We start from the raw sequence: 23104 nt of genomic DNA on the forward strand, positions 1-23104 counted from the left end.
GGAGATAGCAGTAAAAGGGTACTTTTCTTCCTCATGTACTACTATTCGGCTCAAAGACATAGAATGATAGTAGAGACAACACATAAGCCAAGAGAGGACACAAAAGATGAAAACGACAACAGAGGGAATCTTGCGGCGCTGCTGAGATGGGACGGGTGTCATTTTTGACAAACACAAAAGAGAAGGGTAAATGGAGGTGAAGAAAAGGGTAAATGGAGCCGGAGTTACAAGCAACGACTGCGAACAATTAAAAAATGCTATTCCGGGCGCCGGGCATTGCAATACGGATCCTGGAGATTGGCAAAATCCGCAGCTGATAAAAGTGAAGAGATATAAGAGACCAAGGAATATAAGGGGAAACGGTCAGAAGTGATAGCCACAATCCACACTCCCCGTCCCTGGAAACAGCCCTGTCCGAGAGAGGAACTGTGCCCGGTCATCGAAAATGGAGCGCTGCATTTTCCCTTGCCCTCTCTTTCAAGACGAAAGCTATTAACGTGAAAAAAAAAAAAAAAAAAAACGGTCAATATTAACCCCATGAACAGTTACAACCTACTGTGCCACAAGTTCCATTACGTTGGCACAGATGGTCTGAAACTCGCAAAAACCGTATCCCGCTTTGACAGCAGTAAAAGGAACCTAAGCCTCGCCATTGGTAGCATCGGACTGAAGAGCAACCTGATTCTGGCTTGCTTCACGTGCCATGCGAGCCTCGATCTCCCTCAGTTGGCTTTCACGAGCCAGAAGTTCCTGGCGCTTCTCAGCGATTTCACGCTGTACCTTGAGTTCGATCTCACGGAGCTTCTCCTCTTCACGACGGAGCTGCTCCTCCTTCAGGCGAACTGACTGAGATGCAAGGTCCTCGGGGTTCATGGAAGAGTCGTGGCCTCTGTAAAAAGCAGTCAGTTTTGCAAAGATCATATAAACTTTGAACAGATATAGCGAGTAAACATACGCGCCAGCACCATCAACGCTCTTGCTGAGCTTCTCGGTACGGTAGTTCTCGTAGAGGAAGTCGTGAGTGATCTCCTTCAGATCGGCGAGATGGCTGTGGAGAAGGGCACTTCTGATAGCCAAGAAATCAGAGTGTCTAGGATTTTCAACCTCCACTACACCCCAAGGATACTGTCTGGCTCGCACTTTCCGTCCGTCAAACTCGACAAAGTCCTCGGAACCGACAATGGCGAATGGCATGAGCCCACGCAATTCGGCGTTTTCCTCTACTGTATCTTCATCATCTTCCTCGATGTCGTAGGGAAAGTTGTAGACAGGGATGCGATAATGCTCAATGTCCTCCATGATGAGCTTCTTGGACTCCGCAAGTTCAGCGGGAGTAAGAGAATCGGCCTTTCCGATAACGGGGATGACGTTGACGCGGGGAGAAAGGCGCTTCATCAGTTCGATATCCAGTTCACGCAGGCCGTGACCGGTTGGTGTAATGAAATAGAGGAGGACGTGAACACGGTTGTCCCTGAAACGGGGGTTACGCTTGATTCGCGATTCTTCGGCCAGAATATCATCATATTGGCGTTCCAGGTATCCGACGATTTCACCGAAGCTGAAAAGCGGTCAGTTCTGGTCTCAAAGCGAGGATTTGATCCAACATGCCTGGCTTCATTGTCAATCTGGTCACCGAAGCCAGGGGTGTCGACAATAGTCAGGGAGATGCGGGTGCCTTCATCGTCCAATTCTAGCTCTTTCATATCGTTGATTTAGTATGAATCCCTTTGTCACGAGGCGGGGAGGTATGACCTACCAACTGTAACTGGCTTGATACGGACGCCTTCCTCGATATGAGCGCTGGCAGCATCGTCGGAATCTTTGCTTTCGAGAACTTGCTTGCCACAAAGGGTGTTGACGAAGGTCGTGCGTCCTGCATTCACAAAAAAGACTGGTCAACCACCCACTTAATTCAAGCTGGCAGGCGATTTCCATGATACGTACCGGTTCCACTAGCACCACAGACCATCAAACAGAACTGGATACCCTTCTTGACGTTTTTCTTGCGACGGATCTGGCATTGAAATGTCAGATTGTATTCTCCAAGCCGAAGCAATGAACATAAATATGGTCGAGCAATGATTTGTGATCTTCATCTGGAGCAAATGGTGTAGAACAAACAAGGGTGGTGGTGGTGGTCGTAGGATAGTTTTCTGGAGCAGAGGCCAGAAAGGGGAAGCAAGCAACATACCGCGTTGAGAGCCGACGACATGGTGGGCTAAGGGGGGGGGAGAGAGTGAGCGAGGGAGAGCAAAAGAAATAGGATCAGGGAGCGATTCGAGCAGAAGAAAGCAGAGAGCGAACGACAAGCCTCGAGAAATGGAGGATATGAAGTCAAGAAGGGAACCGGGCAAGTTCGAGCAGTAAAGATGGGATAGATGGTGGATGGATGCTGCTCTCCTGAGATCGAATAACAGAGCGCCAGTTGGAGATGGAGTCTTAAGGTTCCTTTTAGTTTAGGGGGGAAGGTCCAGGTACCGTATCGACGTATCCATGGTACGCCATTTCGAGCACTCTTTACAGTACATTTCAATGATTTTCATTCTGCTGGGGGCACCTGCAGCAAGAATATTGTATCTGGATTACCAGCAATGTATGGGAGCCTACACAGTAGATATCTGGGGATGCTCTTTTCTACAGCTTAGGTAAAACAAGCCCTGGGGGGACATGTCAGGTAATAAATACTACTACTACTAACTGAGATACTTTCTCTCTGTCCAGCTTGAACGAAGTCTCAATTGTGCTGACTAGAGGAGAGGTTGGTTCATAGAGGATGGAGAAGGATAACTGTTTGGGGTGTTTCAATTCAGGGGGTGGTAATTTCGTTACGCAGAACGGCGGTGGGTCTCTGCGGCTGTCCATCTTCAGTTCTCAACAGTGTACTCAGTAGGTACTCTACCTAGTAGGCTAGTACTGACCTCCGTAATCCGTATGGTATTCTTGCCTGACCAAGATCTTCTGCCTGAGGCAGAAAGGCACCAATGCACTGTCGATAAAAATCATGTGATAATAACCATATTTCCTGATCGGGTCAAGGGTCAAACAATGTCCATGGATACTCGACTGTGGATACCTCAGGCATTATCAGCATTCAGCCCAGCTCTATCTATCTAGTTATCTAGTATCTACTCCGCCGTCTGGGGTGAGTCCTTTAGCCTTTCGTCATTGTTCCGCGGTCTTGGCCCAAGGGACTCACTCAGAAACTCATGCAAAATGTTTGTACTGCCTTTGTGTTCAACATCGACCTCTTGCTAAACCAGTCAGTTACTGGTGCAAGATATTCATATCTTATTCTATGCTAGTGGTTGTCTTGTCTGCCTGAACTGAAAGCCTGTTCGCTTTAGACATCCTCGTACATAGAGACTCTACTTCATGGCTCTCGTCTTGCGCCATCACGATGAACACCAGACAGGCTATTGATGAGTCCGTGGGACCTTATTCCCTATCCACTACCTTCAACAGTGATAACAGCTGCTTCTCTATTGGGCTGGATACCGGGTTTTGTGGTAGGAGCCTGCTCCCACGTGTTTTGCTAGTCCCATAGGACATAGGTCGATGTGGTCAACAGAGCTGACAGTTCAATTACCAGTCTTCAATGCGGATCCATGTGAATTGAAAGTATCAAGAGGTGCTCAAATCCCAGTCCAAGGATGTTGCGCCTTTCACTAATATCTTTCACCGAAATTTTCAGACTTCAATGCTGGCATCGGTTTGGCGGTCATGCTTGGCCAGTCGAATTATCTGGCCATTGTTGGAGGAGGAAGAAACCCCAAATTCCCTCAAAATAAGGTCCGTAGCTCGTCTTCCGCAACGCCTTCCTCGAGCATAGCAAGTTGGACTCATTGGATTCATTGTAGTTGGTCATCTGGGATGACGCCAAACAAAAAGCGGTCATCACGCTCGAATTTCAGACATCCGTACTGGGCGTCCGGCTATCCAAATCGCGGATCGTTGTTGCGTTGCTGAACAGTATTCACATCTTTGCATTTTCTAATCCTCCGCAGAAGCTCTCAGTGTTCGAGACAACCGACAATCCAATAGGTTTGGCCTGTTTGGGACCGACGTTACTTGCCTTCCCAGGACGATCTCCCGGACAGGTTCAGATCGTTGAACTTGAGACTGGTAACGTCAGCATTATACCTGCTCATAGCACATCTCTACGAGCCATGGCCTTGAGTCCCGATGGAGACGTGCTGGCAACGGCAAGTGAAGCGGTACAGTCATAATCTATCCCTTGGCGAAAATTCTATAAATTATTAACTGGCGCACTTCAGGGTACGTTGATACGCGTGTTCTCTACGAGCAATTGCACCAAGATGGCTGAACTACGGCGCGGAGTTGACCATGCGGTGATATTCTCGATTGCGATATCACCTTCAAATAATTTATTAGCTGTCACATCTGACAAGTCTACTCTTCATGTTTTCGACATCCCCCACCCACGAAACCTGTCGCACCGTAGCCAGTCACCATCTTCGCCTCCAGAAGAAGGGAAAAACCAGAAATGGGGAATACTCGGGAAAATCCCGTTGCTCCCTAGGGTGTTCTCAGATGTCTATTCTTTTTCTAGCGCGCATTTTGAGATTGGCGAAGAGTCGCCTCCAGGCTCACTCTACATTCCCCCTTTGGGAACATCGTTTGCACGGCCAACGAAAGGCCTTCTAGGTTGGTCTGACAACCGAACTATTCTTGTGGTTGGTTCTGGCAGAGACGGGCGATGGGAGAAGTTTGTCATTCATGATGGTGATGATGGTAAACGGCACTGTGTAAGAGATGGCTGGAAACGGTATCTTGGGGGTGGGTGAAGTGGCTGGTTCTCCCACAGGATTTGGCAATTGGAGTTGACCCATAGTACAATAATATATGCACATCGTAATCTAATAGTCAGAATCGCTGCCCCTGGATAATCCAATGTGGCTTCAGTGGTATCCATTCACAGCGGGACATATTTCCTGATGATCTATTTCTGCTCAGTGAAGGTCTGAGCAATGGGTTCCTCAAACCGCTGGATATCTCCACTTGAATTATCAAGATAGACCATTTCGGATCTGACATGTGCAGATTAGCCTTACCAACAGTACTCCCACAAGGTCGGGTCTATGACAGCAAGGAGACAATGATGGGTTGGGCCTTGAGCCCATCATCGACGACGGCTTTCTCTATCACGATGTCTCCTCGAATCCGGTGATCGCGACCGCACTGGTGATCTGTCTTTGTAGGATTTCTCTTTTATAGAAGAGGGTCTGTCTCTATAGGACCGTTCCTCTCTTGAAGGGGACCGGTCGCGCCGATGCCTGCGCTCTCGAGAACGAGAACGATCCTCATCGTGTCGGTGATGGTGATGACGGTGGCGGTGATGTCGGCTTGATCTCTCCCGGCTCGAGTCTCGTCTTCGGGAAGGCTTCTTTTCACTTTTTTCTAAGCGTTCCAGCGCGCGCGCGACTTCTTCCTTCTTCTCTTCGATCAGATACTCCTTCATCGGGTCCTCCTCGTCGTGAGTGGCCATCAATTCCTGAAGCTCTTTCTCTTCCTTGAGCAAGGGTCTGCTCCGCGGCTCATCATTTCTCGGTCGCCTCTCTTTTCTTCTCTCCCTTTCGTCGTCCGTATCATCATTTCTCGAGCCACGGTCAACGGTCTCGCCCATCAATTTCGCGACATTGCCCCCCTCTTCCTCGTCGTCACGTTTCTTGTATCTCGCATGGTCCACACGCAGTATCCGTCCTAGCACAGTCGCTCCGCCGAGATTGTCGACGGCTAAATCGGTGCTGCGTTGATCTTCGTACTTTAAAAAGGCGAATCCTCGGCTCTTTCCTGTTTCTTTGTCGCGTATCAAATTGACATGGACTGGCTCGCCATACTGGGAGAAAATTGTCACGATGTCGCCTTCCGAGATATCAAACGGTAGGCCGCCGATATAGATATAGGCTGTGTCTCGGTAATCTGCATGCCATGAAGCTTCAGGTGGTCTAGAATACGATGACGATGTCAGTGATGCGATTCCCGTCGAACCCTGCAGGGTAATGATCCGTGTTCAAGTACGTACACAGCATTTTCAAGTTCTCGTTTATTGAGCGCTTGGGTTTGACGAATAGCATTCATCTTCGGGATATTTCTTCGGGTTGTTGAGGTTCTGACGAAAGCCTTTGAGAGGGGAAGAGAAGAGTATTCAGATAGCTTGCCAGTCGCAAAAAGGTCGTAGGTTATTGTATCACGGGCGGGCTCCGCGCAAGGTTTCACCCGCAAAGACGGAGTGGGAGACACATAATAATATGGAACCGATTGTTTACAACCGTGCAACTACGGAACACTCACTTACTTCGGAAATACTTTTCTACTACGATTGAATTTGATTCCAGTGATTGTTAAAACAATAAGTGTGAATATACTCCGCCATCTCTCCCTATTTGTTCATCTGCTACCAAGCGAACAAACTCCCTTATCAATCTCAAGCATCCCCTGACGCTGTCCGCTTTTTGTCCCGCTTCACCATTCAAGCAGCTTCAAGATCGACGCGTTGAACTGATCGGAACTTGGGGACAGCCGCTAGATAACTGCTTAGATGGTCTGCGCGGGCTGAGCAGGGTCGATATTGGACACTATGTCTGGGAACAACAGTCGACCGTCGAGCAAAGATGGCCCTAAGAAAAACATCTGGTCGTCCATGCTGGACAGCGTCGCGAATGGAAAGCGCCTGCCTGAGAAGAACTTGTTGATACTTGGTTCGCGATCTCCTAAGCTCTTCTTTGTCGCATCATCGCCAGGATGTGCCTTCATTACGAGACCAGCTCGCTAATACACTGTACTCATCTCAGGAGGAACACAGGACACCCAGCGCGAGTTTCTGGAGACTCTATCCGCGGACACATCGGACTCTACTTTAATTGGCGAAAAGCGAAAAGGGAGGGTACCGCCTATTGCCAATCAATTCGCTTTAGGATACACATATCAGGACGTCCTGGACGCTGACCAGGAAGGTAATACGTTCTCCCTTGTTCATATCCCACGGCGCTCCTGATCGCCAGCCAAAATTCTATTGTCCTTACTAACAACTATGCTCCTCAAGATACGTTGGCTCGCGTCTCTGCATACCTCTTATCCGAACCATCCCTTTCCTTTGCACCGCTTCTCAAGCCGCTCTTGACCCCTCAATCAGTCCCAGAGACGTTAGTAGTGATCCTGCTCGACTGGTCGGACCCATGGACGTGGATCCGACGACTCAGAGAATGGGTCCGTCTACTACGGCACGTTCTTTTTTCGCTGGATGACGAGACAAAGATTGTGATGGAAGAGATCATGACTGAATGGAGAGATCGGAAAAGGGGCATGGATTCCGGTTCGGCCGGAGCCCAAGGGTTGACCAGCTCTGGAGGGCCAGTCACCATACCTCTAGGGCCTGGTGAATGGGACGAGGGTCTTGGAATCCCGGTTTGTGTCGTCTGTCAAGGGGTATGTGCGATTCGAAGTTCAACGTGGGGTTCATGAAAAGACTCGCTGACTGCTTACATGAACAGGCTGATAAAATCGAGAAATTAGAGAAAGACCATGGATGGCGTGAAGAGGAATTTGATTTTATCTTGCAATTTTTGAGAACTATTCTCCTGAAGCGTGAGAGTATCGAGACCCAAACCCTGTGAATGCGTTTCTAACTGTCAACAGATGGCGCATCACTAATATACACCACACCATTCCTCGCGAACTCCCTGCAGAGCCTGATACATTCGTCCCTTGGGATCCATTCATTACTGAAACGACAGTCACTTAAGCATAACGTCATTGACCGGGATAAGATTTTAGTGCCACCGAATTGGGATTCGTGGGGCAAGATTCGAATCATTAGAGAAGGCTTTGACATGGAAGGCGTATCGACTGCCTGGTCGATTGAGATCCAGGACCCTCCTGAGCCCCTTCCTGGTTCTGTCCACTACGAGCCCCAGGATGAAGGCGCAACGGCAGCAGAAGATGGAACCAGTGCTGTCACAATATTCGAGCAGACAATCACAGACCCAAAACGAAACGCATCAATGGTGCATGCAGGAAGCCAGACCAGTGCGAATAAGATCGAAGTGGAGACACTGGACATGCAGAGCTTCCTAGCGAAGCAATTAGAAGTCCTAGAGCAGCTGAAACACGATGATGAGAAGGATCGTGCAACCATGCCAATTCCGCAGCTGGATATGTCGCCTCTAGAGGATAATACGCGAGTCAACGAGCACATTGGGCCCGTTCAGTTCAACATGGGAGGAATCCAGGTCGACGCGGATGACATGGTGAGGAAACTCAAGGTAAGCCACAAACTTGACAAGAACCTATCACGCCTATTGCCAATGTGCTGACCACGTCTAAACCCTCTAGGAGAGAGAGGCTAGTCGATCCCAGAGGAAGGAAATCTTGTCCTCACCCGGCGATGAAAAAGCACACAACCAGGCACTAGCGAATTTCTTTGCTGGCCTGGTGAAGAAACCCGGAACGAGTCCTCGGGGAAGTCCCTCCGCTTGAGTCTTGAGCAGTTTCAATGGATTGGCTGTCGTTGCATTGTATTTTTATCATTTGCGTGCAGTACATACTCCAAGGATCGAGGATATCGGCTTGGCGACGCTCTTTGTTTTCGATACCAGAATGGCTTTGACACTGGACCAGGAGTCTTAGATATGGGCGATACATCTAACTAGCACATATTCCCTTTGTTCATCTGTGGAGCATATGTTCTACCTCAATTAACTAAATGAGATGATTAGTAGAGCTATGAAGATATAATCTAGAATTCTATGGGGTTCATAGATTGAAGCATTATTAGGGAGTATTGATAGCACAGATGATCCATTTAAATCACTTTCCGTATCAATAACCAAACCAATCTTCAAAGTTTCTCTTAAATTCACAACAGATTCCAATGATTTTCGAAGGAACAACTGTCCATACAAACATTCTTCTCCATCTCGCTCCGATGGTCGAGATGGCGGACTTTTTCGATAGACGCAAATATTATACATATAGTGGGTACGTTGCAGATACTCCTCACCAATTCTCCCAAATTGCCTTGGGCACAACAGTCCTCATAATCTCCCAATGTCCATTTGCACTACGATCCTGGAACTTGTGCAGGCGGCCAGTCTCCTTCGCGACAAGGACACGCCTTCCACCCTTCTGGATCGATTGGAACATCGCTGGATCAACTTCGTGTTTAGGAACGAGGTAGTTCTCACGAGATCTGCTGCCCAAAAAGTCGGCCTTCACGGCATCCCTGAAACGGAGAGGAGTGTCATTGCTCTTCTTGCAGAAAATGACCATGTTGGTGAAATCGAACTGGGCCTCCTCAGCAGAGTCCTCGCGGAAGATCCGGCAGGAGGGGAAGACCGCCATGATAGTGCGGACGGCGAGTGCAGTTGGGTACAGGGAGATATCTCCGGCATAGTTCTACGTATAACATTAGTTAGAGGTAAATGGAAGCAATTTCGAAGGGATGGGACTTACAATGGCAATGACGCCGTCATTTTTCAGGAGGTCATAGAGGCCTTTGATAAATTCGATGGTGAAGAGCTCAACCGGTTCTGCTCCGCCGGTGAAGACGTCATGAACAATGTAGTCGTACTGAGCAGGATTCGCAGACTCCTGGGCGCGCTGCACAAACACAGTAGCATCTTCAATGGCGGCAATGTGGTTGGATGGCAGATAGAAATATTCTTTGGCGAATTTGTGAACAACAGGATCAATTTCCACGATTGTGGTTTCGATGCCGTGTGTGATCAATGCAGAGGGTGTAGTGCCCACGCCAAGCCCACTGTGCACGTCAGTCATCGGAGGACGCAGACAATTCGCGGGCAAGGAAAATGGACAAGTACACATACATGACAAGTGCTTTACTATTGGCATCCATGCGAGCCTCGCCTTGATCAGTCTCGATCAGACGGATTGCCTCGAGCATCGCAAATACTGCATAGATGGGATCCTTGACCTCAGGGTGGTAATTCCGTGGCATCTTCGTCCATTGGCCTCCCAGAAGGCTGTGATCACACCGCATGACCCGGAAGCCATCCTCCAAGTTTTCCAGAACAGAGATGTAGCCAGTTGAAGAGTCCTGTCTAGCCAGAAGCTGGTACCCCTCATCAAGGATGGCGGAGTTCAAAGCGGCAGTTGTGCGGCCCAGCGGCATATGAACATTAGAGGTGAAGGAGAAAATGATGGAAGGAATAGCCAATACCAGCCATTTTGATGGGATGGCAGCTGAATACAGAATGGCAAGCAGCAGCTGAAGGCCAGCACGCGTCAACAAGAAGGTCGAGCCAAGACATTTTGAGATGACCGTCTTCGCGAAGCTCTCCGCGGCAGAGTACACGACGTAAGACCCAAGCAAGGGGATATGCTCTGCCATAAGATCCCCATGCTGTCTCAGGTTCAATCCCGCCTGTACTAGCTTCCCAGCACATGCCACGGAGACAAACACTAATGGGTAAAAGGTGAAGATCTCAGTAATCAGAGGGCCGATGGGGTTTCCAAACGCAGAGCTCTGCTGGAGCAGAAAGTATTGGATGGTGGGAAGCCAGAAAGCGAAAACAGGGATCAGATAGACCGCGCGCCGGGCTGAGAGTTGGTTGACGAGATCCTTCAAGAACCACCCAGCAGCGGCAACGACTGCAACACCATACCCGTGGAAGATATGGGATGGTGCAGCTCCATAGACTGGAGCCAGCGTCAACAGAGAGACAGGGGAATAGAAGGCAGTGAGCAGTAGCAACGCCACGCCTGCCACGAGTTTTTCGGTCTTGACCTGCCGGAGCAGTTGTCCGGTAGATGACATGGCGACTAGCTTTCAATTGATCTGTGCACTGCAATTGGCCTGGAAGGCTTCACTGTAGGATTGAAGTCAATAAAACCCCATAGTAAAGCAACCGCTCTGGAAAAGCAAAATGAAAGGCAGATGGCAAGGAGAATGCAGATATCAATCTGCAGGGACAAAAAGCAAGACACGGTGCAACGGCCACAATAGCAAATATGAAACAGACAGGAGCAGGTTCTTACATGTCCTCAACTTCAGATAGAAAGCCAACTATCCATCATCCAGCCAAGGTGGCCTGTTATTCGCTCCTAGACTGTCGTAGTGTCATGGGCGGAGATGAAGGGGAACAACTTAGTCGCCGGAGTCTTCCACAGCGTTTCTTAGAGGTTACCCGAACCGGCTAGCCTCGATTGGTGTCTTCAATTAGCACTCCATCAGTATATTACACAGTATTGTCTCATATTTGATTCTTCAGCTATATGTCCTGCTAAAAATCTGCGTTCTCGCCCATTTCTGGTATAGTCATGCCTTTGTTCCCCACGGGTACTGGAGTCCAGATGGAATCAGAGGGCACAAAGCACAACGCCAAGTCTGCAGCGATGCAGCCATCCCAGACAATCAGGGTGAAGAACCGTCGCAAGCGCTATTTAGACTTGCATCCGGAATACTTTTCTCCTGAGCTCGAGCTAGCTGGTCCGCTGCTCTATCCTCATTTTCTCAAAGGCTAATGGTCTTCTCTCAGGAGATGGCCGAGAAGCTAACACCCCAGCTCTAGACCCATTGTTATACGATCGATTAATTCGCCGCTTCCAATCACCAGCGGAGAGAGAAGCCGAGGGGAAAGCGAAGGGATTCTCCGGCGTGCTTCAAGCGGATATAAACCGTTCAGAGGCTAAACTTGATGCTCTCAACAATCCCGATCCTCACGCGATGTTCAGTTACACCCGTGGACCAAGCGGGGAGATTCTTGCAGAAGACCGAGACGAGATACCGGTGAGCAAAGAAGAAGGAGACAAGCTCTGGCGTTGGGAAATGACAATGCGGTTTCTCAGAGGGGAGGATCGAGATTTTGACTATACTGTCGTTGATGAGAATGACGAATACGACGACTTGACGGAGGAGCAAGACCGTTACTTTGACGAGGAAGAACCCGAATGGATTGTGGAGGGAACAGACAATGGGGACATTCAGTCTCGTCTACATGGGGAGACTGGTGTTCAAGACTTCTGAATCTGTAGTGGCTGCAAAACCGTCTTGAGGGACCTGAAAGATGGGCATCCACGCACGACATTGTTTTTGGAGTTGAAAAAGGAGCTTGACGGCCCAGAGACCCTGGGGCTTCCGGTATCATCTCTCCGGATTCCAGCAACATTGCAGGATGCAGCTTGTGGCGTGCCAAGACAAGCAAAACGAAGCGCTCCAAACCAGTCGTGAAAGCTCCCCTCGCACGCATTTCCCGATGCCCCCTCGGCAGCTCTAATGAGGAAGAATTGACTCCTCCCCGTATTGTATCAAGTCTATGGGCAATCATCCCACATTTCTTGATAAAGATACTTATTGAAGCAAAACAAACAGAGCATGGGGATACTATCTAAGGGCCATTGGGTTGTGGGTGATACTAATTCAATCGGTTATTCCCAGTTAATTTGCATTCATTCCGACAGTGTCCCAAGCAAAAGCATACCTACTGCCTATTGGTACTTTATCATAGCCGAAGGCACTGCCTGCCTGCTCAGGAGAAATTCATCAATGCAGTTCTCTCGTGGCTTTCTTCGCTTGCTGAGTGGTATAAATGGAGCTTTTGTCATGTGCGGCGAGTCCCAATTATCTATTCTTTATGGTAGCATGCCAGCTAATCAAGAAATCAAAACGCATACATTCAATGTCTCTAGAAATCCAAGGCAAACTGTGAACACAAATGCATTCTTTTAAGAGGTGACGTGTGATGCAAGGCCTCAGGCTACTGCTCAGCCAACTCACCCATATTCATGCCCTAGGCAGGCAACCAGTTCACTTGTGATGTTGCTGCAATGATGAGATAACAGACACCAGACATCCTATCTTCTTCTCTTGCTGTGGCGACATTCTGCCTAACAGCGAGTTGCTGCCTGCTTTCCCTCCATCTGCCTACTTTAAGCTCCCCTGCAGATCATCCTTCCCTCCTTCCGTCTCCATCACCCATTGCTTTGTTAACTCTTCCACACTCTGCTACTGTTTTTAATATACTTAACTCATTGAAAGTCACGTCATCACTCTAATTGGACCTATCTTGTTCCTCGTACAGCAATGGCTGACAAGTCGTTCCAACCCGCAATTGAGTCGGCTTGCGGCGACAGAATGATGCCAGACAGCTCCCATGACATTGGGTCGAACTATTGTTCTATTCAGCAGGTCTTGATGGTCGATATCCCTTGTGAAATCCCTCAGTACAACACTGAGCCGGAAAATGTATTGCCATATCAGATGGCTGATCAGCCGGTTGTACCCTCCATTCTCTCTTTGAAGAAAGGCGAACTTTCAAAAAAGAAGGGAAGCCTCTTGACCCTGAGCACTTTGAAGACTGCAGATACGGAGACCACGAATTCAGTCTCACCTGGGTCAGATCCAAGTTATCGACAAGCTCCTTCATCTTCTTCATCTTTGAGCTGTGTGGCTCCAGTAAGCTCGCCAGCTAAGCTCTCAACAATCTCGCTGAAGGGTGCATTCCTTCATCTAAACGCTACAGAGGTAGACGGGTCGTCTAATCAGGCGGCACCAGTCACACCAGCCAAGGATATCACCAATGGCATGGAAGATCTACCATCCTACAGTAAGTGGTCAATTACTCAAGAGCAATGATCTATGGATCTAATACTTTGTTACAGGTGCCAACATACCTTGCGAGCCTTCATCCTCTCGTATTATCATTAAGAAGAGATCAAATGCTCGTGTTCCTTACTCAAGCAGTTCCCTGGTCCCTGTCAGAACTCACAGTTGGGGTGATATTTCACCCCCGTCTGACATCCTGGAATCTTCTTCGTCAGGAAGTGGGAAAGGAAAATCTCCTGTCAGAAGCATATATCCAACCCCTTCTACGGTTGAGAGCTGCAAACTCAGACATGAGTTTGCTCGAGCCAGTCTAATTCCTGGCAGAAGAGGGAAAGTGATTGGCAAAGGTGTGACTGCTACCGTCAGCCGGATGCATGGCAAAGGTCCTAAAAAGCATCAGTATTATGCTGTGAAGGAGTTTCACAAGAACCGGGGGGAATCCAAGGAAGATTATGAATGGAGAGCCAAGATGGAATTCAGCATCGCCCAGCGCTTGAATCATCCGAACATTGTGGAGAGTGTTCGTCTTTGTATCTATGCAGGGCGTTGGAACCATGTCATGGAGTATTGCCGCTATGGGGACTTGTTCACTATTGTACATCAACGGTATCTTCCATTCGAAGGCTATCTGTGCTTGTTCAAGCAACTCTTTCAAGGAGTCGCTTACTTGCACCGCTCCGGTGTTGCACATCGCGATATTAAGCTGGACAATTTGCTCCTAAGCGAGAACGGTCATCTGAAGATTACGGATTTCGGATGCTCGATAGTCTTTATTGACCCATTGGAAGATGGATATTGGAATGAACAGGGCAAGATTCCCAAATGTCCTCCTGGTGTTTGCGGCAGCCTACCATATATCGCACCAGAAGTTCTGGCCGAAGATAGTAAGTAACTGTCTATCCTTACGCCACATGTTTAACATCGCTGACTGTCGCTTAACTGTAGGAGACTATGATCCACGGCTGCTTGATGTATGGTCTTGCGGCATCGCCTGTCTTGCCATGATCAACTGCGGTACTCCATGGGAAGCTGCGGAAGCACAGGATCCCGGATATGCTCGCTACACCCAATGGTGGGAGCAGTTCATTCAGGACAGTCCTGACGGCACCGTGACAGGGGATAAGCATCCGAAGCATGGAAGATTCTTTACTAGCCTCCGCGCCAGACCTCTTCGGCGTCTGGTACTCCTGATGCTCCACCCTGACCCAGATAGACGGATCACAATGGACGAAGTGATGAACGATCGCTGGGTCAAAAGAATCGAATGTTGCTGCACTGAACCCGGCAAACGGTCCACATGCATCAGCAATTACGGTGGAATCGTCGCTCGCAAAGTCCACAACCATCGACCTCCGTTGAAGAAGGATGTTTACCGTCTCAAAATTAAGCGCAAACTTGGATTTGCCCTTTGAATACCACGCTGTGGACTTTTCGATGACAGTTTTACCTTTTTGGATCAATTGTTTGACAATCCTGTTGCAATTAATTGCCTTAGCCTGTTCGGAGTTGAATGCCTGTTTGTTATCTTGAGAGTTTAATCATCCTCGCCCTCCACACACGGAGTTTGCTCAGACGAGGATCACCAGTTGCCTGTTGATACCACTTTGTACTGATTTTCAAATGATTGCTCAAACATCTTTACGAAGACTCTTAATGATCACCAATGAGAAGACTTCAATTCAACATCTACCCTCTTGTAACCGCTATGTACCTCTGTAGGCGATGTTGCTAATGAATCAGTATTTGCAGTAGTTAGACTAGTTGCTTCCGTAGCTTAGCTGGAATTGTTTCTGCTCATGGAGAAGCTTGATGGCCGTCTCCTTCAAATTGACCTTCTGGACCTTGCCACTTGCAGTCTTTGGGAAAGACTCCGACGGTGAGAGAAAGAAGATATATTTCGGGACTGCTCTTCGGTTAGCATGTTTCCTTTCTAAATAATCTGCCATCATAGAATCAACAAGGAGCATTCCCGCACTTACCAAGGTGATTGCTCAAACGATCACGGACCCAAACCCTAATCTTGTCCTCGGTCAGAGTATCACGGTCCTGCTCCTTGCAGATGACGAAAGCAGCCACGACCTCACCGTATCTCTCGTCCGGCACTCCGACAACAGATACGTTAGCCACGCCGGGCAACTTAAGCAGGCAGTTCTCGATCTCTAGGGGGTGGATGTTCTCGCCGCCGCGGATGATGAGATCTTTGATGCGGCCGGTGATTGTGATATAGCCGTCCGGCGATATGGACGCCTCATCTCCGGTCTGTGAGTTTTGGTTAGATCTTGCTGGTTTCAATATCTTAAGTATAAGGTGGATTATGACTCACATGTATCCAGATCTTCCCTTCTTGGTCTGCAAGCATCACTTCGGCGGTCCTTTGCGGATCATTCCAGTACTCCTTCATCAATAGGTATCCGGACACAGCTAGCTCGCCGCTAGTGTCGACGGGGAGGATCTTGTTTCGGTCGGCGGGGTCCACAACCTTTGCTTCAACGTGAGGCATCAGTTTGCCTACAGAGCTGATTCGTTTGTCGATCGGGTCATCGACTGCGGTCATGGCGGAGACGGGGCTGGTTTCTGTCATGCCGTAGCAGATGGTCAATTCCGTGAGATTGAGGACCTTGTGTAGCTTCTCCATGAGCGCTGCCGGGATGCTGCTGCCGGCAGCGATGCCTGTTCTTAGGAACTCGAACCCTTCGTATGCCACTTCGCCGTCTTGCAGCAGACCGAGTTCTTCGAGGAACATGGTGGGTACGCCGTACAGTGCCGTGCATTTCTCCTCTTGTACGGCCTGAAGGGTAGCACGCGCATTGAATGATTCCGTCGGAAATACGATGCTTGAGCCATGGGTTGCTGTTGCCATGTATCCGAGGATACTCCCGAAACAGTGGAAGAGAGGTGGAGGACAGCAGACTATGTCCTCCGGGGTCAACCGCATCCGATTGCCGATCTGTGCGCCGTTGTTTAGTATAGAGCGGTGACTCAAGCACGCTGCTTTAGGCATGGCGGTCGTTCCAGATGTGAATTGAATGTTCACGATATCGTAGGGCGATAGATCTTGAGGGGGCAGTGGGCTTGCATCCGCGGTGCTGTCGGATATCACAGACGAATATGGCGTCAAGCATTTGTAGTCAGACCAGTTGACTCTTCCAGAAGAATTGTCGACGAGTATTACCCTCTTCAATGATGGAACATCTGCGGACTCGAGGCGGCTACCATGGGGATCTCGAATGAGATTCTTGATCAGGGGAACATTGCTTCGAGGTGCTTTTCGTGGCAGGTTGGACTCAGCACTGACTATCAAATACGCAGCCTTAAGGTGACCCAATGCGGAAACAACTTGTGTTGCGTTGAATGATGGATTGAGAGGCACCTAGAGACCTACGCATCAGCAGGATACCAATACAGTGTATGTCTTCCAACATACCAGAATAGCTCCGAGCTTGAACAATGCATACGTCACCTATATTTTGGATCGTAAGCAATTCCGACATCTCATTTGGGAAAGAATATAGCATACAATGGCATACTCGGACGAATTCCCAAGCATGACTCCCACGCGCTCTCCCTTTCCCACACCCACTGACTGTAAACCGCGTGCCAGGGCATTGCTTTTGGCATCAAGGTCGGCGTATGTTAACCTCTGATTCTGGTGTTTGGAAATCACACTAGAGCAGAAACACCGTTAGGTAGGGTTTTTATTTTTTTATTTTTCGTTCGGTTGACAAGGTATTATTATTGGGTCTCACATACGCGGCTCTGTCGCCATATTGGCTGACAATATTTGAGAAATGGTCTCCCACGGTAGATTCAATTAACGGAGGCTGTATATGATATCATTATCACAATCCCCGCAACACTCAAAAATAGACATGACTTACTTCTGCAGGTCCGCGAGCATAGCTTTGGGTGAGCAGTCCTCGTTGTAGTAGTTGGGGCACTCTCTGACAAAATCTTGGAGATAGACCTTGACCCCAGGGCACCTTATGAGGGACGATCCCTGCGCGACGAACCCAAAAGACACGCATACTATCGAGCGTTCATAATATACCTGATATGCGAAGGCAATATTTGAGGCAATTCTTAGCTATTCGTTAGCTATTCCTGATGACGCTCCCCTGGTCTAACCTGTTGCTGGATGCTTGGCGAGCAACAATAACGCTGTGACGCCCCAGAGTTGGGTTCCCGACCGATTGAGGGCTGCGATCGAATTCCTACTCTGTTGTTGAGTAACCGAGACCTGTCCAGGAGACATGCAAGGGTCAAGAATAAATACAAACGTCTCATGGCGGTTGAGTCTTGAGAGCTCCGGTTTGGCTTCCCCGCACGTGTCGGTAACCCAAATGCGGGGGTGCTGGGACCGCATGGAAAGATCACCGAAACTCATCGTCGGCGAATCCATCGTCAACAATGATCGTGATGCTCTCCTAGCTGCCACTGGACAATACATATTGGCCGGTTTCTGGCCAAGGTGACTAGTTCAGATGAGGTCCGAGAGTGGCCGAGGCTACAGGTCCAAGGTGAGGAACGAGGATTCCGCTACACATCATCGGGGAAAACTGGTCCTTAGCATGCACACGGAAATGCTTCAAACGATCTGAAATGAAAAGGGGATAGTATTGCGATACCATGATGATGAAGTTACAACTCAAACCAAGATGATTATCAACTCGTGCTCTGTTTACAGTAGCATCGGGGTTCTCCGCACAGACACGTTCGAGATTTCCAATACGCTCTACCGTAGTCCACCGTGATCTCCTCGAACGGAGAGATGTCCCGGATGACTTCCACCACCGTCATGGTTCGTTTGCCGATGGTTCTCCTGGTGAATATTGTTAATGGGTCGCAAGAATGGCTGATAAATCGTGTCCAATTCCCATAACGCTTCGCGGATATGATGGCAAGCGGTTTGCTTATCATCTTGGACTCGTGCGTCAGAGCATACACATCATCCCCATAGTAATCTACAGGTTGCAGCTCGCCCACATATTGGGCCAGAATATCACCTTTCCTGAACCTAGCCAGAGATCGTATGCCCACCCCCTTGTGAGGGTAGTCAACGAGCTCGACTAAACATCCTGCCAGAGAGACCAGCATGCAATTGCATTCGTGCGCGGCATCGCATAGGTCACACAGTCCGTCGCGCTCGAGATCGCGGATCGTGGGATCTTTTCCATCCGTGAAGCGTTTAGGCCTGAACACAGAGATATCGGCGATGTTGATTTGAGGCTTTAGGTGGCATGCCTTTCTTGGATGGCCATCCTGGACGACATAATGGTGAAAATGCTCTTGAGACAGGTCAACTGTGGGGATCAATGCGCGTCGAATGGCTGGTATCGGATGGTGGGTATGCTTCAGTAGCTGACCCTGCCAATCCAAGTGTCGCGATTGAGCAAAGGTGTCAATGCTGAAACGGTTTTCATAGATCTTGTGCAGCAGACTCTCCCAAACGAATTGGTCCTCCTTGTGAAGTGCTCTTCGGAAGGCTTCAGCAAGTGCACACATGGCGAACATTTTCCAACTCAAAATTCGAATGAAGTGGCTGACACGCTCCGATTCCTGCTGTGCCTGATGGGTTTGACTGCTATCAAAACACGGATTCACCTTGACGAGCATTTCCCGCGCGATGGCCCTATCCACGAGTGCAGCAGCCGCCCTGATTTGCTGTCGATAATATGCGAGTTCGGACTTCGTCTTCATCCATTTTATGGAGTTTCTGAGCTTGCAGACGTAATGGATATCGAAGTACACCGCAGCCAGAATGTCGGAAACCATATCGTCCAACTGTTTTTCGGTTGCCCACTTCTCAGGCAGATCGTCTTCCTGTTTTAGCTGTTCGAGCAGCCACTTTGAGGGTTCCTTCCATGCGGGCCGATCCTTAGCACGAGCGCGGCCACGAATCCTTAACCTTTCAGGGAATTGCTTGTTGATGCGCAGTCTCTTCCTCTGGGTTGCGGACTGTTCGATCAGAACACTTTCCTCGTCTTTGGGCAATCGCTTTTTCCCAGCCATATCGCCTCGCTATTACCTGTAACTTTGAGATGGCAGCGTATAGTTGAAAGATGAGGGTAAAGGTAACCAGTCCGAGTACAAGGCTTGAGCACCTGCTGCAATGTCGGAGTCGGTAAGTAGATACTAGGTCAGGATGATGAGAAGAATCACAAGGCATTATATGTTTGCCACTATGAACTATAGCACCATAATCATAGTAAAGCATTGAAAAGGACCCATGGATGTGCAAGATCTGAAACCTTTCATTCCCTTGTTCATTAGGGTGACGGGTGGGCTTTTTACAAGAATGATTATAAGAAGATCTCCTTTGTTGCTATTCTTGTCTTCTGGAGCTTTCCGAAAGATCATTGATCTTTCTGCAAAAAGAGTAATCGTCTGATTGATTTGGCCTGGTAAGCCATTGTTGTTATGTGTAGTGGTAGTGGCCGGTTTTTGACTCCATAACAAAGCACTGGCTTAATGGGACTTCCAAGAGAATGGCGATGATGTCGATGAAAGTGGGCTTGGCAGGCGGATGTCATGTGGTGGGGAAGCTCGATGGGTCAACAAGAGACGTTTCATACGGACGTTCTTCACTCTTCGGCCTGCTGCACCTGGTCAAGTCATTGCTTTCTGTTTTCTGTGGCGTGTTGCCCTTGTCTCTCTGATATTCTTCACCCAATCGCCTTTTATACCCGTCGTCAGCTTAAGAATCCTGCCCCAGCTTCGGGATGGCTGCCGAACCGTCAGAAGAAGCCATCGCGAACTTCGTGAGCTTCACAAGTACATCGCGCGAACACGCGTTAGCGTTTCTAAAAGTCAGTCAGTCCAATAGACTGTCGCAGCCGACCCGCAAACTGATAGAGAGACGCTCTATAGGCCAACGACCTCAACTCGAATAAAGCGATCAACGCATACTTTGAAGATCCAACTCCGCCTAAGATAGAGGTGATTCTTCAACACTCTCGGGACGATCACAGACATTAACTAATGCGCTGACACATTAATGCCATAGCCGCCTAGTTTTCAACATGATGACGGATTACCATGTATGTCCATTCTACTCCAATAAAGCGGATCGCCGGCCCTCGCTGACATTTCCGCTTCTCAGCGTTCCATATTGAGCATTCAGACCCAGCTTTTGGTACTTCCTCGACCGTTCCTCCTTCGCGTCCACCATCGATGTCGAATCTGAATGAACAGGCACAAGCAGCCCAGTTTCAAGAACATAAGCCGGGGCCTGTGCCGAGTGCTACGGGTAAGGAAACGGGCGGCGAGACAATGCGCGCGTCTGCTGACTTGGCGATCTTTTAGACGGAGGAGACACATCGGGCCTGACCCTAGCTGAAAGAGAGGAGCGTGAACTTCAACAAGCGGTGGCCATGTCATTGAATCAGAATCTTGGACACCAGGAGTCAGGGATCACGAGCATCAGCCAAACGAATTTCAGCAAAGCAACGCGGGATCATTACGACGAAGGTGCCTGGGCGATGACTCTCTTCAATTCGAGTGCGCAAGAGATTGTCATCAGTCCAGATCCAGCAGACCGCAGAAGGATACCCGATGAGCCCGCATTTTTGCGCCCATCCCATGATAATTTGTATCTGGGTGGTTTATTGACGATTCTGCATTCCATTCCTTTGGCAAGAGAGGCACTATTACTCCGAAAAAAATTACTTCCGAACTATGGTCATGACCCGCAATGGTGGAATGGGCAACCCATCAACTTGCCGAAGATAGTTACTGTGCAAGATGTACAAGACGGCAACACTGACTGGGACGACATCATTCACGAAACACAGAGATTGATGGCATTTTTGGATTCGACAAGTCGCGCTTTCGGAAGTGCGGATGCGCTCTCAACTTTGAAAATAATGTCTTCGTACGATGCTGAAACCAACATCAGTAGATACTTGGAATCGTGGCAAGAATCTGCAGTCCGTGCAGATCCTGGAAACCAACTGGCTACTGTATTTTTGTCAAATGCATATAAGCGCCCTCTTACGGTCTATGATACGCCAATCCAGAAGGAATTCTTTACCCTCGATCCCTACGTGGAGCCGAACCATGGCCAGACCCTCTATGATGTTTTAGATCGCACTGTCTGGTCAGACAGACCAGGGGAAGAGTTGGATGATGTGTGGCTGGAACATGTCGCGGAAATTCTCACGATCAAATTGGAGAGCTCCGACCCGGCAAAGTCCGTGGATGTGCAAATCCCTGCGGTCTTCTACCCAGATCGGTACCTTGCCAGTTGCCGGGACAGAGCGCGCGATTTTCGCGCGCGGAGACTGCAGGTCTACGACGAGATCTCCAAATTGGAGAAGTTGATGAATCGCTTCTCGATTTCGAAATCAGTCTTCCACAAGGGCCTCGGGTTAAGAGATATACTGGAGAAAGCTGCCGTTGCTACATCATTGACCCTGCCCAAGAGCGTTGCGAATGGAGCAAGCGAACTAGCTCTGACCCCTGAAGCAGCAGAGGCAGAAGCGCAAAGGTTAGCGACTGAATTGAGAAGCCTCTCAAGCAGGATTGAAGGCAAGCTTCAAGGTACAGCACCAGGATTTTGCTCTTTGTGTATCGATACTGACGAATTGTGCTGCAGAGCTGGAGGATAAGAAGCAGAAAGCTGTCGAGACACTTCGAAGCTATTCTAAATTTCTTACCGAGCCTTCAGACTCACCTACGGAGTCGCCGCATCACAGATACACCTTGCGAGGCGTCTGTACCGAGCCACATATAATCTATGTCCTCAGGCCCGCAACCTTAAGCGATACGGGAATAGCCACACAGAATGGCCCTACCGCCGATGATAACTGGCAGTGGTGGCGAATCAGCTTTTCCACGGAGGACGCAAAGGCCCGCCAGGCAGAGTTGAATCAGGCCGGGAGATCTGCTCCCAATAATGCCGATGTCGTCGGATACACTGCGCATAAGGTTCGAGAGGTGGAAGTTCTCCGTGCTGCTCGCGAAGAGTCTAAGAATGTTCTCCTTGTCTATGCTAATGCCAATGCGATGAGCGTTCGGGTCGACCCAGTGCCGTCGGAACTTCAGGTAAGAGAAGCCTTTTTACTCTGTGCGGAGACGGGAACTAACCTAGGAATAGGCCTTTGTGGATGCAGATAATCAGGCATTCGAAGCAGAGTTCAAAGAAGCCTACGCTGAAGGCCTGGCCGGAAATCAAGTATCAGACACAGATATCGCCATAGATCATGGCAGATCTTCTGCTATTGAACCACAAAATCAAGAGACTGCTGATCGGCAAGTGAACGTCTTCGACTATGAGATCCCATCTTTAGATGATGGCACGGAGCCAGGGCAGGAGATGCAGGAAAGGGGGGGATCCGGCTTACTGAGCGCAGCTGGCGCTATACAACCATCTCAATCCATGGACTCGGCATGAAATACAAGGAAATGTTTGAGAACGCCAGTACGACGAATGATTGGTCTGAAGTTCCAATAGCTTACAAGGCATAGATCGATCTTTGAGGTTTCTCACAGGTTGTCGCCACGTCTAGCTCTACTCTTCTCGAA

The 23104-nt window shown here is 49.1% G+C and overlaps 11 protein-coding genes across 11 annotated transcripts, besides 2 other annotated features; 6 read left to right on the top strand and 5 right to left on the bottom strand.

The window, feature by feature from the left end:
• The first annotated feature begins 500 nt into the window (after positions 1-500).
• Positions 501-520: a microsatellite.
• A 119-nt stretch (positions 521-639) lies between these two features.
• On the bottom strand, positions 640-2212 carry aspA (putative septin AspA; the record flags this gene model as incomplete). The annotated part of the gene is made up of 6 exons (XM_001274196.1): positions 640-889; positions 956-1558; positions 1609-1690; positions 1757-1873; positions 1945-2014; positions 2192-2212. 6 exons carry the CDS (start codon positions 2210-2212, stop codon positions 640-642), a joined length of 1143 nt encoding a protein of 380 aa, XP_001274197.1.
• Positions 796-835: a microsatellite.
• Positions 2213-3397: 1185 nt separating the features above from the next.
• On the top strand, positions 3398-4226 carry ACLA_012000 (phosphatidylinositol-3,5-bisphosphate binding protein HSV2; the record flags this gene model as incomplete). The annotated part of the gene is made up of 4 exons (XM_001274197.1): positions 3398-3506; positions 3590-3628; positions 3692-3789; positions 3858-4226. 4 exons carry the CDS (start codon positions 3398-3400, stop codon positions 4224-4226), a joined length of 615 nt encoding a protein of 204 aa, XP_001274198.1.
• Positions 4227-5140: 914 nt separating this feature from the next.
• ACLA_012010 (uncharacterized protein) lies at positions 5141-6099 on the bottom strand (the record flags this gene model as incomplete). Its single annotated transcript, XM_001274198.1, has 3 exons — positions 5141-5385; positions 5413-5966; positions 6044-6099. 3 exons carry the CDS (start codon positions 6097-6099, stop codon positions 5141-5143), a joined length of 855 nt encoding a protein of 284 aa, XP_001274199.1.
• A 499-nt stretch (positions 6100-6598) lies between these two features.
• Positions 6599-8496, top strand: ACLA_012020 (dynein family protein; the record flags this gene model as incomplete). Its single annotated transcript, XM_001274199.1, has 6 exons — positions 6599-6719; positions 6813-6974; positions 7064-7446; positions 7512-7605; positions 7657-8282; positions 8353-8496. 6 exons carry the CDS (start codon positions 6599-6601, stop codon positions 8494-8496), a joined length of 1530 nt encoding a protein of 509 aa, XP_001274200.1.
• A 519-nt stretch (positions 8497-9015) lies between these two features.
• Positions 9016-10795, bottom strand: ACLA_012030 (spermidine synthase; the record flags this gene model as incomplete). Its single annotated transcript, XM_001274200.1, has 3 exons — positions 9016-9414; positions 9472-9778; positions 9846-10795. The coding sequence occupies 3 exons, from the start codon at positions 10793-10795 to the stop codon at positions 9016-9018; spliced, it is 1656 nt and encodes a 551-aa protein (XP_001274201.1).
• Positions 10796-11298: 503 nt separating this feature from the next.
• Positions 11299-12004, top strand: ACLA_012040 (uncharacterized protein; the record flags this gene model as incomplete). The annotated part of the gene is made up of 2 exons (XM_001274201.1): positions 11299-11467; positions 11550-12004. The coding sequence occupies 2 exons, from the start codon at positions 11299-11301 to the stop codon at positions 12002-12004; spliced, it is 624 nt and encodes a 207-aa protein (XP_001274202.1).
• A 1056-nt stretch (positions 12005-13060) lies between these two features.
• ACLA_012050 (putative serine/threonine protein kinase) lies at positions 13061-14994 on the top strand (the record flags this gene model as incomplete). The annotated part of the gene is made up of 3 exons (XM_001274202.1): positions 13061-13583; positions 13639-14466; positions 14528-14994. 3 exons carry the CDS (start codon positions 13061-13063, stop codon positions 14992-14994), a joined length of 1818 nt encoding a protein of 605 aa, XP_001274203.1.
• A 345-nt stretch (positions 14995-15339) lies between these two features.
• Positions 15340-17480, bottom strand: ACLA_012060 (putative AMP-binding enzyme; the record flags this gene model as incomplete). The annotated part of the gene is made up of 6 exons (XM_001274203.1): positions 15340-15485; positions 15562-15841; positions 15906-16952; positions 17007-17042; positions 17100-17247; positions 17461-17480. 6 exons carry the CDS (start codon positions 17478-17480, stop codon positions 15340-15342), a joined length of 1677 nt encoding a protein of 558 aa, XP_001274204.1.
• Positions 17481-18244: 764 nt separating this feature from the next.
• Positions 18245-19591, bottom strand: ACLA_012070 (SET domain protein; the record flags this gene model as incomplete). Its single annotated transcript, XM_001274204.1, has 1 exon — positions 18245-19591. One exon carries the CDS (start codon positions 19589-19591, stop codon positions 18245-18247), a length of 1347 nt encoding a protein of 448 aa, XP_001274205.1.
• A 710-nt stretch (positions 19592-20301) lies between these two features.
• ACLA_012080 (ubiquitin-associated-like domain-containing protein) lies at positions 20302-20557 on the top strand (the record flags this gene model as incomplete). The annotated part of the gene is made up of 2 exons (XM_001274205.1): positions 20302-20388; positions 20450-20557. 2 exons carry the CDS (start codon positions 20302-20304, stop codon positions 20555-20557), a joined length of 195 nt encoding a protein of 64 aa, XP_001274206.1.
• Positions 20558-20752: 195 nt separating this feature from the next.
• ACLA_012090 (uncharacterized protein) lies at positions 20753-22973 on the top strand (the record flags this gene model as incomplete). The annotated part of the gene is made up of 4 exons (XM_001274206.1): positions 20753-20828; positions 20885-22120; positions 22176-22624; positions 22677-22973. The coding sequence occupies 4 exons, from the start codon at positions 20753-20755 to the stop codon at positions 22971-22973; spliced, it is 2058 nt and encodes a 685-aa protein (XP_001274207.1).
• Between the last annotated feature and the right edge of the window lie 131 nt (positions 22974-23104).

The sequence above is a fragment of the Aspergillus clavatus genome, genomic scaffold (assembly GCF_000002715.2).
Source record: "Aspergillus clavatus NRRL 1 1099423829795 genomic scaffold, whole genome shotgun sequence".
In the NCBI taxonomy this organism is placed as follows: domain Eukaryota; kingdom Fungi; phylum Ascomycota; class Eurotiomycetes; order Eurotiales; family Aspergillaceae; genus Aspergillus; species Aspergillus clavatus.